At 37.5% G+C, this 20,186-nt stretch overlaps 2 protein-coding genes across 5 annotated transcripts in view; one reads left to right on the top strand and one right to left on the bottom strand.

Annotated features, from left to right (window-relative positions):
- LOC309639142 (desmocollin-2-like) overlaps positions 1 to 18,134 on the bottom strand; it is a 98,106-nt gene extending 79,972 nt beyond the window's left edge. Inside the window, exons 1-9 of one of the 4 annotated variants that reach the window (XR_014251496.1) lie at positions 17,345 to 18,134; positions 10,647 to 10,731; positions 9,544 to 9,743; positions 8,323 to 8,442; positions 6,882 to 7,037; positions 5,468 to 5,612; positions 4,307 to 4,473; positions 604 to 738; positions 167 to 352 (exon numbers count right to left, since the gene is read on the bottom strand). Coding sequence is in view for 3 of the 4 variants with exons in the window: in XM_082416010.1 (XP_082272136.1) it covers positions 167 to 352; positions 604 to 738; positions 4,307 to 4,473; positions 5,468 to 5,612; positions 6,882 to 7,037; positions 8,323 to 8,442; positions 9,544 to 9,743; positions 10,647 to 10,731; positions 17,345 to 17,413 (1,263 nt within the window). In the remaining variant the exon portion in view is untranslated. The remainder of the gene's footprint in view (positions 1 to 166; positions 353 to 603; positions 739 to 4,306; positions 4,474 to 5,467; positions 5,613 to 6,881; positions 7,038 to 8,322; positions 8,443 to 9,543; positions 9,744 to 10,646; positions 10,732 to 17,344) is intronic. The other 3 variants (XM_082416010.1, XM_082416008.1, XM_082416009.1) reach the window with 3 other exon arrangements.
- LOC309639137 (desmoglein-1-like) overlaps positions 1 to 20,186 on the top strand; it is an 888,370-nt gene that overhangs the window by 628,950 nt on the left and 239,234 nt on the right. The window lies entirely within an intron of this gene.

Here is a 20,186-nt window from a genome sequence, read left to right as displayed (position 1 = left end):
GAGTATATTCATCCCACTATATATATGGAAAACATAGTGTTTACATTTACCTAAATATCTATTTTATTCCTACACTTACCATAATTCCTTTCTTTTCATTAAGCTCTAGTATGCTAATCTGTGACATTATAAGCTACAAATAACTAATTTCCTAAGTTATTCTTACCTTAACCACACTCAGAACTCCTTCATTGGTTTTGGGATCTGTTACAATTTTAAAATTTCCATTTTCATTGCCCTTTAAAATGGTATAATTAGCTCTCCAATTAGAAGTATTAATTAAATCCTTATCCTCAACGGCAACACGTAAGATTTCCACATCAATTCTATTTTCCTCCACTGATGTCACATACTAAAATAATAAAAAACAACAAAAAAATGTTTAATTAGTAACTCTCACAAAAATAAAACACCAGGTAAAGCCAGCCCAGTTCTTCTAATTTCTAAAGTACTATGTTAACATGACTTTAAACCCCAAGTCCAAACTACTGACACGTGGCTGGGAATACTTCATTTGAAATCATGGGGCATGGGTGGAGGTGCACATATGTAGCAACTAACACTACATTGTACATTTTTCTTTTATTAATATCACACACTTACAGAAGAACGGGTGAATGTTGGCAAGTTGTCATTCACATCTTCAATATTAATGATGCAAGCTGCAGTTGTCTGCAAACCAAAATACTGGCCATCCATGTCTTGCACTTTTATTTTCAATTGGTATTTATCAATTAGCTGAAAAGTAAGTATTAATTATTGAGTGAAAGCAACATTGTAAATGAAATCTTAATTTACACTCTAATTTCCCTTGCATTCAAAATTTAAGAGGTACGCTATTAGATTTCATAGTTTTCGTGTACTGGCAGAGGAACAATTTCCTCACACTAGTAATTTTCAATTAATTTACAAAAATAGAGTAGTTTCTTAAATTGAAAGTGCTACTCATGGAATCAACTGGTTTTAGCATTACTTAACAGAAAGAGAAGATATAGTCATAGTACATTTTAAATTGCCTAGTAATTAATCAAAATCTTTATCTCCTATGCAAAGTACATTCTTATATTCAAAAATACACAGCAGTGACTCTATACCAGTCTTGTAATGAAGCAATGAAGTAAGGTATCCTCCTGTAAAAAAAGGTGGATTTTAAATATTTACTTTACATTTACTAAAAGATCATTAAATTAGCATGAAAACAAAGTTCTGGAACTATGTAATTTTTTTCTTCTTCATGGAAAATAGAATCTGGTTCTTAAGCGTTTTCCGTTCTTCAGAGATTGCAGAAGGCTCATCACTGGTTTTAAAAAACGTGTTTCTCCTCATAATGGTTTCATTTATCACAAGTATTGAGATATGGAAGGATTAACAACAACACTAATAATAATGCCTTCTGGACTGAACATTAGGAGGCTTGGGTTCTATTTCCAAGTTCAAAAATAACAAATGTACTCTTGGGCAGTTGGAAAAGTCTTTTTCCCTAGCTTTCCTCTTCTATAAAATTTTAACAACACCTTCCTTTATAATTCACCTCTTTTCATAAGACTAAATTATATGTAAAAAACTATCCTAACCGTCCACCTAGAATATCCACCCTTCTCTTAAAAAGCCACCTTCTTCCCTTTAGACCTCTTAAACTTTCTAGCCCTCATGTATTACCTAAAACAAAACGAATATTTCTCTCGATCACTATGCTTTTTACAAACCCAATTTTTCCTGATTTACTCTTCTCTCATAATCAATCACGTGTAGAGTTAAAAATTCATGGCCTTATTTCATTAAAAAAATTTTAAAAGCTCATACTAGTATTACTTACGGGAGGGAATATGTATTCTGTTTGTAATAAACTATGATTTATTGGGAATGATCAACTGGCTGATAAGACAAAGAAAGAAATCAAGTTTGGGACCTAAATATTAACTTGTGATATCTTCAGATGGAAGGAAAGTTCTGATGTTTAAAGAGCTTAAGGGGCTGAAGGCCAACAATAAAAAAATTGGAAACCTGGGATCAGAAAGTGAGTCCAGAGTTCTCTTGGGTAAAAGCACTCCAAGACTCCTTCATTAGTCAAATGTTTTCAACTGATTTATCAGAAGGATCTATTCAAGGCTTGATGATAAAAGAGAATTTGGTCTATAATCTGCTCTTTCTGAGCACATAAATTCCATGAAGAATATGTATAATTTGTAGAGCTGTGACAGCAATTCATTCATTCAACAAATGAAATTGCATTCTTCACTGGCACATACTGATGGTAAAAATAAATAAATTATAAATAATAAAATTGAATTAAAAATAAAAATTTACCTAGGAATGTCCCTGTAAATGCAGTAAAAATGATTAATTTTAATAAATTTTATTAGATTTCAACCCATAGTCTATGTAAAGAAATGGGAGGTATGTATAAAGCACTTCTGCATAACATAGTATGATGCTCTTTTCATGGAAAAGTACTTGTGTGATTGATTGATTTATAAGCTGAACTAGCTACTGGGTTTTTTTTCATAGAATACCATTTTTACATGAAAGACACCTATGGTTATTCCGACTGGTATATTTGGAAGACATTTTGTCATAGGTAAAGTGAATATGTCATTTCAAGGAAAACAGCTATTTGCTGCCAATGGTCATTTGGAGTTTTCAAGCCAAAATGAGGATTCTGGAAAACTTTTATGAACCATCGTGATATTAATAGAGATGAGGAGGTGATTTTTTCCAATATTGTTTAATTAGATGTGTCAATATTTGGAGGATCTGTATAACAGTGAGTCAGTATTTCCCATATGACTAATGCACGATGTTACAAAATCACACATGGTAAACTATCCACTCATAGCAGAAGAAAGACCAATGTATTTTGATGTAACAAAGTAGGAAAGTTCATGGACAAGGCTTATTCAGAGTGTACATTGCAAAACACATTTATGACACTACCACTTGTCAAGTTTTGGTGTATCAAAGAAGACTATCCACAATGATCTGAAATTACTGTTAAAATACTCTTTTCTAACTTCATATCATGTTGGATTTTCTTTACATACTTCGACTAAAACTATATAACTGACTGAATGCAGGAGATGTGAGAATCCATCGGTCTTATATTAAGTCAGGTATTGAAGAGATTTAGAAAATGCATAATAATGCCACTCTTCTCACTAAATTACTTATTGTTTTAGAAATGTAATCATTTTTTATAAAAATATTATTTACATTAACAATATATTATTTTAATTGGGTAAATAAATACATAGTTTAAACTTTTATAGTTTTAAACACAGATTAAATAGTGATAAATATAACCCACATAAACAAAAGATCTTTGGAATTTCCAATAATATTTAAGACTGTAAAGGGGTCCTGAGACCAGAAAATTCGCAGACCACTTCTCTAATCCATGGGAGAGGGAGAGGAAATGAATCGATATGAGTTTTAGGAGTCAAAGAAAAACGTGACAAACACATATTACTATATTTTAAGATTAAGGATTATAAACGTAGGAAGTAGGCCAGAATAAATGCTTGGTGGAGGAGGTAATAGTTTAATAACAAAATGAACAATTACTAAACTGGGGTAGTTGCAGTAGAAATGGACAGAATGTGAATGTTAAGATCACTTTGGAGTCAATATCAAATGCTTTGGAAAGTAATTTGATCTGCAAGAAGAGACATCAAATACAATTTTGAGAACATGAATCCAAGGTGACAATAGAAAAAATTTGTAAAGGAAAAGAATGTACTAATGGCATTTTAACTAGAGAACATGGGAAGGAGAGCATGTTTAGAAGGAAAGAAGAATTCAATTCTAGATGTACTGAATCTTAGGTACCTGTGAAATGTTCAAATAAGGATTTCTAGCAGTCAACTGAAAATGTTATACCAGAGATCAGAGACAGATAAACTTTCATTTAATCTATGTAAGGGGAAAGAGTGTAGATGAGATTGTTGATGAAGAAATGACACAGATGGGAAAAAGAAGCATTGTTATCTGTAGATAAGAAAATTCCACAAATTCCCGAAAGTTTTACTTTTCATATATGACATTTCCTGTGTTTTACAACTATAAATATGTTTATATTAGGAAATTTGATTTTAGAAAACATACAATTCAGGAGAGAATTGAATTAGCGGTTCAAAATCAGAGCACTGCAAGGTCAATGACCTCCGCCAACCTACCTAAAATAATTTTTGTTAAATTAGATTCACAACATGCTTTTCAAAAGCACATCTGCAGGTGGCATACAGAGATATGCAGGTGCTGCTAAGCAACCATGTGGTAATCAGGCTTTATCTGTTAATATTTATGTTACCTCTCTGTCTAGCCGAGATGATGATGTGCTGATCACACCTGTAGTTGGATGCATAGAAAAGAGGGTGGGTGACGCTGGAAACTGCTCGATGATGGAGTACCTTAGACGCGTGTGCAGTGTGTCAGCCTCGTCTTTGTCAGTTGCACAAACCTGTCCCACGGTAGTGCCTACATATAGAAAAATCCTCTTTAATTTCCAAAACTTTTACAGTTTCAACTTGCCCTTTATTTGACTCCTCTCCATCTACCACAACAAAGTTTTGGACCACGTAATTAATAATAGTAATAGCTTTTATACATTTTCAGACTTCTCTATAAAATAGCACTTACTTTTAAATATCCCAGCGTTCCAACATTTTGGAATTTGGTGACCATATTTGTATTTACTGTATTTATTGTATAAATTTATAAATGTTGATAATATCCCTCCATGGCCTCTGTATTTCTAGACTAAAGAATTCCAATGATTCTTTAACCTTTTTCTATTTGTAAGCCTACACTTAACATTGATCATATGGGTCAGTTTGCTCTGGAAATTCTTGGTTTAGTTAGATCTTTCTAAGGGAAGACTCAAAATCTGCATTCCGACTCCTAGCTGAAATGGTCAATTTTCAAAAGATTCAGAAAATATATTATTCTCCATGACCTTTATGATAATGCCCAGAATACTGTCTATCATTTAATCACTATAGAACATCAGCCAGATCTCTTCAAGGCCAAGACATCCGTTGCTCAAAGACTTATTCTTTTTTAGAAAAGAATATTCTAAAAATATTCTTACAATATTTAGAAAATATGGTCTCTTAAAAGTATTTATTTTACCTCACACAGGAAGGCAAAGTAACATTGAGTCACTCCTATTTTTCAGGCACTGTGCTTCGCCTTCAAGGTATATTGTGCTTCATTTAACCTTCAAAACAACCTTGTATATTAACATCCCATTTTATAGATGAGGAAATCAAGGCTTGTCAAGATTAGGAAACTTGCCCAGGGTCATGTCAGACAGCTAGCAAAAGGCAGAGTAAAATGCCACCTACAGCTGCCTGTCTGGCAAGCCCCTTGTTCTTGGCAGCAGGATGTGCCACCTCCCAGTGGCCAGAGTGAAACTCAGCTAATGAATTGAAACATTAAGTTGCCCTATATTGCCAAGGCAGGTACTCACCAACTCTGCAATTTTCAGAAACACTAAAAACGTAAGATGTCTCTGTAAAAATTGGGAAGTTATCATTCTCATCCTCGATTCTGATTAGTAGGGTCAGTGGATATTCTGGAGTATATCCATCCTGAGTTGTTGCAAAGGCAACTAGCTGTGAAGAGAGTAAAATTGAAAAAAAAAAAAAAAAAAAAGCAAAAATAAAATACGGTTCAAACTTGCTTTTGCTTTGGCTTTCATTTGGAGACTGTTCAGCATCACAGTGTGGATTTCACCATTTGTTACTGTTTTTGGATGTGAACATAACCTTAATGCCAGAAGCGATGGTTAATTTCATGGTGCACTATAGCATTTTATGTTTCAATTTATCTAATATAATAACATAGCTAAATTTGGTTTCCTCACCATTGCTGTATTGTTGTTCATGAGTGTAATGGTTTTTATTATTATTTTCCCGAAAGAGTCTTGAGAACTATTTTGTTTTGTTTGAAAGTTTCAGGTGCATGAATTTTAAATGCAATTTTCTGGATCTTTTATAACTTTGAATTCTTAGGATTCCAAATTCCCCAGGTGCAGTTAACTGAGATATCATTTTATTTTCTAATTAGAATTTTAGGCATATTGATGACTGTATTTAGATAACTGTCTTCATAAGAATTTTTTAATTTAAAAAGGGGGAGTCAGAAATGGACCAAATGAGTGGCTATAAATTGGGTCTAGAATGCAATTTATTCTTTTGATTTTATAATATGAATTTCAATTCCAATTTTTCTCATAACAGCTATCATAGAAAGAACAGACCATCACAGGTACTTAGAAGGTCATGTTGTAGTAATTCTAAAACTAAGTAATTACATCATCCAAAATAGATATAAAATAATTAAAACTAAGTTAAGCAAAATGACCAGCTCCTGTTGGAAAATCAACACAACATTAGGTTAAATTGTTATATATTAACGCTCATCCCACCACAGGAGGTTGCCCAGATGATGAAAAGACCTAGTTATCCTAGTTAAGCACCATCCACACTCCTTACTTGCTCACCACAAGTTAACTTTCTCTCATTGCAAAGGTACCAAGGCTTAACTTCTGAACTTGACTTTCCTCCTATGGTATCACTCTCAGGACCATAAAGAGGTTCACAGATCTTTTCTGCCAAATAAATAACTACTGTTCAAAGTGGTACTCTTTTTTTCTTTTGAAAAGAAAAATAGTAAACTGTAATTCCCAGAACAATCTAATAGAATCGAAGGCTATTTATTCTATAAAATTCTTTTTGCTGCCAGTCAGGTCTGTACTATCAGATATACCCAGAGCACGGATGCCAAAATCAGAAAACAGTCAAGAGTAAATGAATTGAGGAAGAGAGACAAAATAGCCAAGTTTAATTTTACTAATACAATATGTAAACTTTAGACTTTACCTCAAAAGATGGATACTTTTCACGATCTACAGGACGAGTACAAAACAGGTTTCCAGTATCTCTCTCTACATAAAATAAATTTAGAGGTTCTTTGTCAACTCCAGGCCCACTTATGGAATAGTAAATAGTGTAGTTTTGTGCTGTATCAGACTGAATCTAGAAAGTAGACATCATATACATAAAAGACAAATTTGTATTTCAGCAAAACTTTCATTTATACACTTATGCAATCACACTGACATTTTACAATAAGTAATTGCCCTCTTTAATTTATTATTATGTCTGAATAAACAGCAGCAATAGAATAAGGAAGCCTAATAATTGTGAAATTCAAGATCAAGGCATGAGGAAAATAAAGTAATAGCATCTTAGCTTTCCAGAATAACTAAGAAATACTTTAAAGGCTACATGTAACTATATGGATCAAGCATTTTGGACTTTCCCTGTCTTAGATAACAAAGTATTCTGAGCATGAGAAGTTATCCTTTTGTCAATGTTTTACACCTGAAGTTTTATTATATATAACATAATATTTGAGACACTGGGTTTAAAGTATACTGTCGGCAGGGCAAACATTTGGAAAATGGTTTCTTTAATTAGTTTTTGTTATTTCTCAGCGTCTTCTCTATTATAGGGGCTAAATGGGAGGATGAAAATGAGTGAGAATGGAAATGACGTAATATCCTGGCAAGTGTGCTACTTTGGTATTTGATTCAAAAAGAAAATTTTTTCCAAACTGTTTTCATCCTCTTAGTAGGATCTTGACTATCTATCAGGATGACTAACAATTATTTTCTAACAATTTCTTTCTCAACTTTAAAATGCTCTTTTCTCAGCTGCATTGAATTTGTTGGTGGGATATAAACAAGGATTCTCTCTCACCATTTCAAGAACTGGGGGAAAAGAAACCTAAGAGCTAGACTGAATGGTAGTGACCACTGATAAGGGAGGAAGGCAAGAAGATTTGCTAGGGTTTCCACTAAAAATGAAACAGGGAAGAGAAAATGTGGATCCAGTGTGATTTAAGCAGTGGACTTGGGAAGAAACCATGGAAAGTGCACGTGTCTTTCCCCTTCTTGGCATTTGACCTGTTATCAACAATTTCATCCTTTGTTATGGAAGATGTTTTGGGGTTTTCTAGACTATGCCCAGGCTCTGAGATACCCTTGATGATATGAAAATTCATTAAGGAAGCATGTGTCTGAGAGTGCTATATGGGTTTTACTGTTTTATAAATGGCTTTTGCATGACTAAAACTGCAAAAAAAAGTATACGTAGGTATAGAGAGATGCATTTATACCATATATTGAAACATACGATAGACATACTCACTCATATATTCATACACACATACTTTTTAAATAACTGCATACTCATTGTCTAAATTTTTTACAAAGATGGAAACCACAGACTCTCATAGTGGAAGGAAAGTAAATTATACCTGTTGAAGAAAAAGTGGGAAAGGACCCAAGGAATTCTCAGGCACTGAACAAGGAATAGGAGCCCATCTTCTCTTGGCACGTATTAGAACTTTTTCTTGAGAACGCCTTTTCCTTAGTACCTCAATTTAGAAGACAAAAAAATAATAATAATAAATAAAGCCAACGACTACTTTATTTTCAAACTTTAAAACTCTGATACATCTTTCTCCTCTCACGAGGATTAGCTGCGGAGGCGTAAGACCATGGTAGTGCTTGAAAACCGAACGAAATGTCAATACCAGAAAAAAAAATAACGAAGAAATCCCTGCCCTAACTGTTATCTCAGCAATCCTCTTGAGAAAATAACTTGGTGGGAACATGGAAGAGAGAGAGATGAAATTGGAAGCCTAGAAGCAAAACTGAAAAAGAAAACCTGTACTGTTGCCACATTGCCATGCAAAAACATGGGAGGAGAAATATGCAAAGAATGTAAGTAGACAGGTGCCCTTCTAAATTTAGCATAAGCATCTTCCACTCACCGGCAACTAGGAAGAGCCAGGGGACCAACAGAGAGATCTGTGTCAGAAGGAGGAGAGAAACATGGTGACAACTCTCAAACAGCTGTCGTGAGTAATGGCCAGTGGTCGAATGAAGTCATTTTGATCTTGGATGTCACAAAGTCATAAGTGTGCGTGAAGTCCAAACCTTAACCTAAAATAGTCCTCCATTTTCTAAGACTAAAAATTATGCTAAGATACATGAGACCTATTTCTGGATGCCTCATGTATCTCTCAGAGTAATCAACCATGTCATTGACCCTATACCGCTGCCCAGAGTAGGACACCATCCTAAGTCATTAACATGCCATATGAGTTCTTGAATAATTAAAAGCTACAAAGTCCAAGTTATATACAAATATCTGAAGCAATAATGTTTCTTGTTTTGGAAACCTATTCCACAGTGAAGATCAAGAAATGCTTCTCTGTGTCTAATCTCAAGTTCTCATGCTGTCCCATATCCCAATTTCTCCTTTTATGTCCCAAATAAAAAGAAATTATAATCTGTGATAACCTATGTTGAACAACGCTTTTCCATTTCAACACTGTTAACTTGAGTCATGGCTTTTATTCTTCTTCAAGCTAAATTATCCCGTATCTTTTCTGATTCACATCTTCCCTGGTCATGTTAGTTACACCTGAAGAAAACAGTTCATCATACTTCATTTTTATACTTTGGTATACCTTTGTTTGTTGCTCTAAAAGGACAAGTATTTTCTTCTCTTCTTGGGTCTCTGTGTTGGAAAGTAATAGGGTAAAAGATCTCTTCGCTGAGGACAAAAGAATGGCATTTGTTGTATAGACTGAACCATCTTCTAAAATTTGGAAATCAGGATCACTTGAATGAATTAGATTTGCAGATTTAAAGCACTCCTTCAGGTTAACTGTAGAAAATGTACAGAGCAATCACTTGTTACGTAAAACAAAGCAATATATAGCTTTAACAGTAAGCTATGTATTTGAGGTGGGGCAGTCAAAAACTTTAATTACACTGACACTTGTAAGTTTTGCATTTTTAAAAGGGCATATGAAACTATACGCTTAATTAAGTTGTGCTTAACTAAACGTATCCATCACTTCTGATACCTACTTCACAGCCTTTTAAAGAAGAGACATTTGTTCTGAAATAAAAGCATGTGAACTCTACAGTTTGAATATTAAACTCACACCAGAAAAGTTTTTCTTTATTAACTGAAACTAGCCACAGAGCAATACATGAGAACACTTAAAATAAGTTAAACAGAATCTAGAGATTAAAACTGGCAGTTATTACATTAAATTATTACTGAACTCTTTGCATCTGTTGTTAAATAGTCATCGTATTCTGTATCTTCATTGATCTGATCTTTTGGTATACATTTGAGTTATATGAAAAAAATAATTGATAAAAAAAAATATGTGGAAGTAAATGTCATAAGATGCCAAAATATTTTAGGATGAAAATCCAAAAACAACACCTTTAAACTCAAGAAATAGTTTCAATACTATTTCTCAATTTCATAGACATGTGTTATAACAAATACCATATCCTTCATCTAATGTAAATATTAGTAATTACTTCATTACTCAAACTAAACAATTTTAACTACTTTATATAATCATGTTTTTCAATAAAGTACAATATTCCGTTCATTGGATCGACACCATATATATTAAAAAAAAAGTATTGGAATGTACTGTATTAGTTTTAACTATTAGTTCCAATACAGTTATCCTCTTAAAGATTACACTAATTTTACAAGATCATACCAAATTAGGATTTATTACATACTTTGGCAGTTTCTTACCTCTACCAATAAATTTTCCAGCATCTAGTTTGGAGGGAACATGTAGTATCACTGTTTTGCAGGCATCACAGGCAAATGTTAAGATCTAAAAAAATCAGTATTATACATTAAAAAGAGTCTTTTCATGTGTACACAGTTTATACAAATTTGTATAATTATAAATCTGTTTATATAATTAGCAAAATAAAATAAAAAGCATACACTGGATTAAGAATTCAGAAAAAAACTGCATAGAAGAATAAAAACAACAGACTAAGAGCCATGGCTCCCTCCCTCACAAAACATGTAAACTCAGAGAATTGCTTATCCTCTTGGGCTTTGTTTCCTAGTCTGTAAAATGAAGTTAATAATAACTTCACTAACTTAGTGGATATATTGAGAAACCAACGACACCCTTTTGTGGGAAAGCACTGGAAACTATTAGGAAGGCAGCACAGGTATGTAAAAGGAAAGAGAAACAAAAACAAATTTAATGATCCAGCAAGTTGTTTCAATTAACTGTCAACTGTCTATGAGTTTTGGTACCAAATCAAAAATATCCTAAAGAAAATTCCGATGCTTTTAAAGAGAAGCACTGACTCATTGCCATGGAGTGACTTAAAAAGTATTTACATATGACCCCACGCATATAAGCACACGACTTTGAAATATGAACTTATTTTGAAGTTCTCAATAATGAGAATTAAGGTCAGTGTTAAAACTATTTCACTTAAAAAATTTAACTGATTTACTGATTTGCTGAACCAATTCCAATACAATATATATTTGATCACACTGAAAATAAATTCTGTTCTCTCTGAAACTTTATAATGGATGCTTCTGAAAGTGTCACAGTTTTTTGCAAAGGTTTTTGACCAAAAGCAAAACAGCTAACCAGCATTTACACTGTTATTTCAACTTTTATTTTTTTTGGCTGCACCGCGCGGCCTGCAGGATCTTAGTTCCCCCACCAGGGATCGAACCCGTACTCCCTGCAGTGGAAGCTCGGAGTCTTAACCGCTGGACCGCCAGGGAAGTCCCTACACTGTTATTTAAAAGTCTATAAACATAAATTAAAATCATCAAAATTTGGATGAAAATTTTTATTTCCAAAATGCACTAAAGACCCTTTAAGTATCTAATTTAAATTATGTACGAAGGACCAAGCATGGCAGAGATTACATTTCATTTGGAACTCAGAGATGGACGTAACAAAGAGACTGTACTTGAATTAGAAATAAAAAGATGAAAAGAATTGTCACTGGTTGCATAGCCCAGAGAGAATAGGAGTAGAATCAGACATGTGAAGAGTCCAGCTCAAGGTGACAGAAGGCATACACCCACTGATTCATTCAATCAACATTTCTTGGTTTCTGCCGAGGTGCCAGGAAGTGTTCAAAGGCTACTACAGTGAACAAAGAGAACTCGACCTCACAGAAATTATTTTACACTAAGAGACAAAAAGTAAATACACAAATGCACAATGGTCACACAATGCCAAGAGTAAGTGTTACAAGAAAAATCAAACAGGAAGAGAGGGTGATAAAGACCAGAAACTTGAAACCAGGATGCAAACCAGTTCACTAACTGGGGAAGAGTCTTCCGGGTGGAGCGAAAAGCCGGGCCAAAGGCCCTGGGAAGGGACTTCACCTGGTGTGTTGAAGGAACAAAAAGAAGGCCGTAGCAGTTAACACAGTGAGGGAAGAGTGACAGGACATGATAGTGAAGAGACAATCATAGGCATATCATGTAGGGTCTAAAAGGCCACAGTAAGGAGTGCAAATTTTATTCTGAGGGCAAAGAGAAGCACAGTAGGTTTAGACACTGTGGAGTGGCAATCACGTGGTGAGCTTTTACACAGACTCATTCCGGTGGCCATGTGAGAACAGACTACGGGGAAGATAGAGTGGAAGCAAGGAGACCCATCGGGAGGAATCTATCTGAGAGGAGAGGTGGTGACTTGGACTAAGGTAAAAAACGATGGAAAAGGTGAGAAGTGGCCGAATTAAGACAATATTTCAGATAACAGTATCCTGGACATCCAGTCATTCATGCATTCAACAAATACTTACTGAATGTTCTAATATGTACCAGACACAGAGCAGTAAAAAGGATTCTCATGAAACATTCAATTCAAGGATAAGACTTATTTGTAATTTCAATAATGGAGGAAAAGCTATGACAGGGAAGTACAGGACGCTTTGGGAGAGCACTAGGAACCAGCCTCCTCTAAGAGCCAGGTGAAGAGGGGCAACGAGTTAGCCATGTCACAGGGAGGCAGAGCTTGTATGCTGCAAACATAGGAACTGCATATGCAAAGGCCCAGAGATGACAGACTTGAAAATGTAATTTGTGATGGTTGATGCATAGAGCACAAGAGAGACAGGAGTTTAAAATGGATTCACAGAAGTAGGTGTGGGACAGGTCCTGAACAGCCTTAACAAAGTACACACATAGATCTTTTTTCCTAAAGATAATAAGAAACCAAAGATTTGTTTTAAGCAGATAAATTACATAAGCAGCTTTCTATTTGAATAAGGTTAACTCTGACCAGTGTGACGAATGAATTAGGGGAACAATTTTCATTTCCAATAATGGGACCTAGGGCGTTCAGTCCAACCTCCAGGCCAAAACTAAAAATGATGGATACATGTTTTTAAACCATCCTAAAACATCTAACTAGGCAAAAACTGAGGATAAAGCTGGAACACAGTCGTCACCAGAAACAACTTCTAATCTGAAAAGATTAGATTCTGGCTTTTTGGCCTCAAGAGAGCGGAGTGAAATCAAAGCACAGATCTGCCTAAGATCTAAGAGAAGATCTGCCCACATTAATCTGGATCCCCAAATGCAAAACCTTCACTGTAAGAGTGAGCTAGAAGTAAACTGGTCCTCACACGGATTTGTGATACACATTCACATCACTCATTTGTTCTAGGAAACTCAAGCCGCTAATTAGTTTAAAGAAGCCCTGGCGTGTGATCAGCACCATAGGTGCTGAAAACCATGCGACCAAATTCAATAGCCATTCTTAAATTTTTTTAAAAAGTGCCCCCAATAGGAATTGATAAGTGCTACTTCAATATAATTTTATTTTATATTATAATGACATCATCAATGGAAAAGCACTAGCAGTAGCCTCACTAACCTCAGAAACAAGATAGACTTCCTAAGGGTCATCATCTATAGCTAACATTATATTAAAGTATATTAGGCAAGAGAATGATATTAGATGGCATATGAATTGAAAAGAAAGAGGTTAAAAAAAAACACTATTTGCATTTGATATGACTATTTATCTGGAAAACCCAAGGAAATTAACCACAAAACAATAAGAAAATTTCATAAGGGAGCAGAAACAACTATTAAAATACAGAAATCATTAGTCATCATACACATAAACAAAATCTGTTAAACAATATAATGGAAAAGAAGAAATCATTTTCAAAAGTGATAAAAAATTAGAATACCAAAAAGTAAACTTAACAAGAAACATGTAAAGTTTATTTGAGAAAAACCTGAAAATATTTCTGAAGGACACAAAAGCAGACTTGAACAAAAGAAATATATATTATTATTTTGGATAGTAAAAAATCAACAACATAAATATATCAATTTATACTAAGTTAAATTATAAAGTTTATGATCCCAATAAAAATCCCATCAATATTTTTTCTAGAACTAGACAAGCTGATATAAAACGTAACAAGGAAAAATAAACAATTAAAGATAGAAAAATTATGAAAAAGAAAAGCAATGAAAGGATATTAGCTTTAGCAGATACTGAAAGGTCTTATGCAGTCTCAATAATTAAAACAATGCAGTAATTGGTATATGAATAGACGAAAAGAGAGTAGATGCATATAAATTGGAAAGGAAGAAGTAAAAGTTTCTATTTACATTTGTTACAACTGTATATAGACCATAGGGGTTGTAACTTTTTGTTACACTCACCAGCCATTTATGAGTTTCTATTTCTCCATATTCTTGCCTACAGAGCCTGTTGTCAAACTTTTGGATGTTTGCCAAATGAGAAATGACATTTCAATGCATTTCTTTTTTTTTTTTGTAATACCATTTTTTAAAATTATTTATTTATTTGTTCTTTTAAAGATTTTTTTTTGATATGGACCTTTTTTTTCTTTTTTCCTTTAACATCTTTATTAGAGTATAATTGCTTTAAAACCAATGCAGTTTTAAATTCATCTTTCCTTATTATGAGTAAGGCTGAAATATTTTATGGGACATTTTTATTATTTTATGGTTTTTCAGGTCCATGTTCATGCTGGACTTCTTGATTTAGAAGAGCTTCAACTACAAGATGGAACTGTATAAGGAATGATTTCGATTTAGCAGTGGAGATCCCTGATGACCTTAGAGAGACAGAACCTTCATTAGGTGTTTAGGTAGAGGCAGCGTTCAAGTGGTTACCAAACGTGTGAGGTGAGGCAAGATGAGGAAGTTGGGAGAAGCTGATTCACAGAAGCGTGAAGGATTACTTGGGTGCATGGGGAAGAGGAAATGTAAGGGGTGTCCCCCAAGCCATTTTTTTATTTAGTAACGTTCCTACTCTTCTTTACACGTCTATCACACATGAGGCCCACAACCACAGCAAGCATGTGAGGCTAGCAGGACTTTGCACAGACATGCACATGAGCATCGGAACAGCTTAAGACCCAGCAAGCCTTCCAGCCAGAATGCAGTAGGATGAGGGGGGTAGTAGCCACAGCCACCCCACTTCTGGCCTATCCAGCTTTAGAAGATGAGGAAGGCCAAAGAATGAGGAGTATTCAACTTTAGTTTATTCCCTTATATCTGCTTTCTTCTAAAAAGGAACTGAGAACACACAGAAAGTTCTGTGTGTCCGTATATAAGAGCAAAGCTATTTATGGCCTGCGCCTAATCATGCCTTTTCCTTCAGGGGCAATGTTTAAAAAGAAGTGTCAAAAAAAAAAAAGAAAAAGTGTCAACTTTATTAAGAATCTAACCAAGGGCTTCCCTGGTGGCGCAGTGGTTGAGAATCTGCCTGCCAATTCAGGGGACGCGGGTTCGAGCCCTGGTCTGGGAGGATCCCACATGCCGCGGAGCAACTCGGCCCGTGAGCCACAATTACTGAGGCTGCGCGTCTGGAGCCTGTGCTCCGTAACAAGAGAGGCCGCGATAGTGAGAGACCCACGCACCGCGATCAAGAGTGGCCCCCGCTTGCCACAACTAGAGAAAGCCCTCGCACAGAAACGAAGACCCAACACAGCCATACATACATACATACATACATACATACATACATAAAAAGAATGTAAGCACACAAGAATATCATTAAAAAAAATTTTTTTTAATTAAAAAAAAAAATTAAAAAAAAAGAATCTAACCAAAATCCGTTCCTTTTGTCATCAAGGACATATTTCACGACCGTTATTTACTCCCTTCTTGATTTTCTCAGCTGTGAACGATTAATTGCTGTGCACCCGGCCCTTTGTATGTTATTAATGTGCCCCGGGAATTTAGTTAAGGGTTTGAAGTCCCTGGAGTTCCATGGGAAAGGCATTCTAATAATAGTAACAACTACAATTTCATTAGTTAAACATTTCAGGATTTCGTTGTAAAATGAGAGCGGTAGAGTAAGGGAAATTACACGGATATTTCCCGCCGCCAGTTGCACCCCTTCCACAAGGAATCCTCCCGCTGTCTGTTCTCCAGGTTCGTCCCCTTGTCCTTCAGCCCTAACGCCTGCGGCTCAACGTGAAAGGACACTACCCGCTTAGCCCTCTGTACTTGTTCTATGTAAATTTTGTCCTTCCAAGGGACCCAGGAAGCCCAGTCTGTGGAACCTCTGATCCCACACTCTCCCAGGGGCTGCTCCCCCCGCACTGGATTCCTATGCCTTGAGGTCCCCCAAAGAGATTTCAGTCTTTCCTGCCAGGGACGGGGGCTATCCCTTCCGAATAAGGCCACCTCCTTTTTCCCTCCCAGCTTTGGGGTCTTTGCTATTGGGTTCTTTAAAGCGGGAAGGAAACTAGAGCTGGAGGGCTTGGCGGGGATGGGGGAGCGGGGAGACTCTGTATGCCTCCGAGGCGAGAGATCGGGAAAGCCACTTCCCCGAAGTTTAAGGGGAATGAAGTCTCACGTGCTGACAAACAATGGAAACCGTACCAAGGACCACCGAGGGCTGGCCCATCTACTATCTTTAGGCGCAGGGAGTGGAGACTGCCCCCGCTCCAGCTCTTCCCTACCCCCTTCACTCACACACTAAGATCAGTCCCCCAAAAGGCGCCTAGTCCTTTCACCCAGGGACCTGCGACTTCGGTCGCATCCGCCCAGCGGCTCCACTCGTCCGCGGCCGGAGCCCGCCACTGAGGTCGAATGGACTGCCCCGCCCGGGGAGGTGCGCGAGGCGCAGAGGAGCAGCGCGGGGCGCGCGGCGCTCGCCGGCTTGTACCCAGAGGCCACGGTTTGGGATGGGCGTTTGCAGCCGCTCATCTGCCTGCGCTGATCATATCTACCAGAGACACCCTTCTCCTCCCCTGCGGGATCGCGGCGCCCAGCTCGGTATCCTCTGTCTGCCCGCCCCCCAGCCTACGGCACTTTTTCCAGCCAGCCCCAGGCCCAAGAACCCTCCGCATGGGCCGCCGCCATCACCGACCCCCCGCTCCCAAAGTTTCCCCTCCCTCCCCCATCGGTCCGTGCGCCCACTCGGGACCGGGATCCGGGCAGCCACTCACCGTGAGGGTCAGCAGGAGTTGCCGGCAAAGGGCTCCGCTCGCGGAGCCTGTGGGTCGCGCTGCCGCCATGGGAGGACTCGGAGGCAGGTCGCCGGCCGAGGCACCCGGAAGGCCGGGGTGGGAAGGCGCAGCCGGGCGAAGGGCCGCGGGCCAGGCGCAGGCTGGGCCGGCCGCGCAGAAGTGAGAGGCAGAGACCTTGGCGCGCGGAGGGGGCTGCTTTTCTTCTCGGTTTTTCTGAAGCTCCTGCGTCTCACCCCAGGGGCTTTTCCTCTGACCGAGGGTGGGGTTTCAGGCGCGTCCGAAAGACACCGATTGGCCCCTCCTTGGTATTTTCTTAAGTCTTCATTTCTGGAAGAACGCAACGTGGGAACTCCCTCTCGCCGCCACCCTTTTACTGCGCTAGGTGTTTCTCACCGACGGACGCCACCCACATGCCCCATCTGCCTACCGCCCCGGTATCCGCCTTGAGGATTAACAGCTGGCCCTGCCCAGCAGAAGCCCTGACTGTACAGAGACTCAGTCCCCAAGCGCGTCCTGCCGCAGGAGGGGGCGCGCTCCCGGCCCCGACTCCGCCCCGTGCGCAGCGGCCAGTTTCAGACCCGCAAAGGCCGCCTGGGAGCTGGAGAGGTCGCGTTTTGTGTCACAGCTAACTAAGGCCCGCCTATTAGAGGGTTGACCCCAGGTAGACTGTTTTATACACTCTTTGCTGGAGTTAATTTACTGCAGACATCCAAGTGCAATTCAGACAGAGTTTTCATGTGTGGCACACCTTTCTTGGGGTCTTGTTTGGTTGTTGTTGTTTGTCTTTTTTTTTTTTTTTTTTAACAGAAATGGCATGGCCAGTATAGCAATGATACAAGGAAATTACAATAATTAATCAATTAAAATAAGGGAATCCAGGCATCAAGGGTGAGTTACTACGGAAAATACATCTTGTAGACGTTGGTTAAATGTGGGCCTACTGATTTCCTCCAAGACCCTCCTTTGTCACAGTTAAAGCCAGCCACTGACCTTCTTGTAACTTACCTCCTAAATTGGACTCCTGGACGTCTGAGATTTCTCTCTTCCCTTCCCACCATAAAACCAGAGTTCGTGGTCAGAGAAGAAAAAGAATAGGATAAAATGTATGTTTTGGTTTGAAGTATACTTAAACTAGGTGAATTATAGGAGTACTTAACCTGGAAGATTAAAATATAAAAGAGGTATGCTTGCAGCTCTTCCGAAAGCAATGACAGGGCATTCTGACTCATCCTCCTGCACCTCTTTTCAATTACGGCTTAAACCAGGGAATTCTGACCACAAAGGAGAAACTTGTCTGTTCCATTTCATTTGGTTTGTCTCCCCAGGGATGTGTGGAGAAATCTTGTTTGAAAAGCCAGCCATGATACATTTCAGCTCTTGAAAACATGTACAATCCTAATACCATTATACACAGAGCCAAAATTATTATAATATTGACCATATACTTAAATTCAAAAGTATTATCAAACAGTATCTGCGTTCCGTGCTATGTATTAGTCCCATGCTCTATTTTATTACTGAATGACACATAATGAGCTGTCCTGTTGTCTCCATACATATAAAACCTTTGAACTTTTGCTTGTAAAATAAGCCTGGGTCATCAGCATGAGACTATGGTTGACATCCTTCTGTTTCCATAATTTTTTAACCCTCATGTTTTTTCCAACAATGCTTTCATAAACACACCTCATCCTATTAATGAAGATATCATGATCTCTAGCGTGGAGCTTTCCAGAGGAAGAGAAGCAAGCTAGTTTCAGGTTTAAGAAATCTACTCAGGCTGTCGTTATAGCCCTTGACAATAGGACATTTCCAAACTCTTGCCTACCCCTCAACCTTTAATGCCTAAGGGTAGCTCATGTTTTTCCACATTCCAGAAAAGGGGAGAAGAGCAATTTGAAAAGAATTCGCCTTAGATATTTATTTTCATCTTTCACATTACGTAACTGATTGAGGCTACTAAGATGGTGATTTGTTTGTTTCATTGTGATTTTTTTAAACAAAGAAATGAAATATAAACTCTAAACAAGGGGCCCAATTAATTTAATAGATTTAAATTAGACTATATGGCTTCTGAAATAGATTCTTCTATACTACAATCTTGAAACAACAGGTATAAATTTGAAGAGACAATGAAATATGGGAAGATGAAATTTTTAAGTATGTCTTTTGGCTGTGAAGATGATGTTGCTGACTTGAACTGGTTTTCCATTCTGCTATAGTAAAGGGTGCACCGGACCAAAAGTCAGGACCAAGTTCCTTTATGTCTTGGGCCGCTCATGTAACCTTAGCGCTCAGCACTCCTGTTTGTTAAGTAAGATAATTAAAGTTAATACTAGATGCTGTCTATGGCACCTTCCACATCTAAAATTAAATACTTAGATTCCTTGTGGCTAATTTTTGAGAAGTTGGCTGGAAATAGGTGTTCCTTTCCAAGTAGAAAGTCAGAACCAGAGTTGTCCTTAAGAAACTGAACAAACAGCAACCCAAGGCACTTGGGGCACATCTCTGCAACCTAGCTTCACAGTTTTCTAATTTCAGACACCGGAAACTATGGCAACAAAAAAATACCACTTACTGATATGTACACAGGGACAGCTCTCTTTGAGCTGCACGATTCCACTGTTGAAGCCTGGGGAGAAGGGTCCATGTGGACACGTGATCTTTAGGGTGCCTCTATCTTGGCGTGGCCAATGACACAGAATGGAACCTCAAAGCAAAGGAAACAGACCTAAGGGGGAAAAAATGAGGTTGAAGGACATTGTCTAGTTACTTTACAGGTGAAAGTGAAGAGGAAAACATCAGATAACCATAATAAAAT

Source organism: Balaenoptera physalus (assembly GCF_965194825.1).
Source record: "Balaenoptera physalus genome assembly, chromosome: 12".
Taxonomy (NCBI): domain Eukaryota; kingdom Metazoa; phylum Chordata; class Mammalia; order Artiodactyla; family Balaenopteridae; genus Balaenoptera; species Balaenoptera physalus.
Note: the sequence above shows the minus strand (reverse complement) of the source record. Positions and strands in the feature narration are given on the sequence as shown.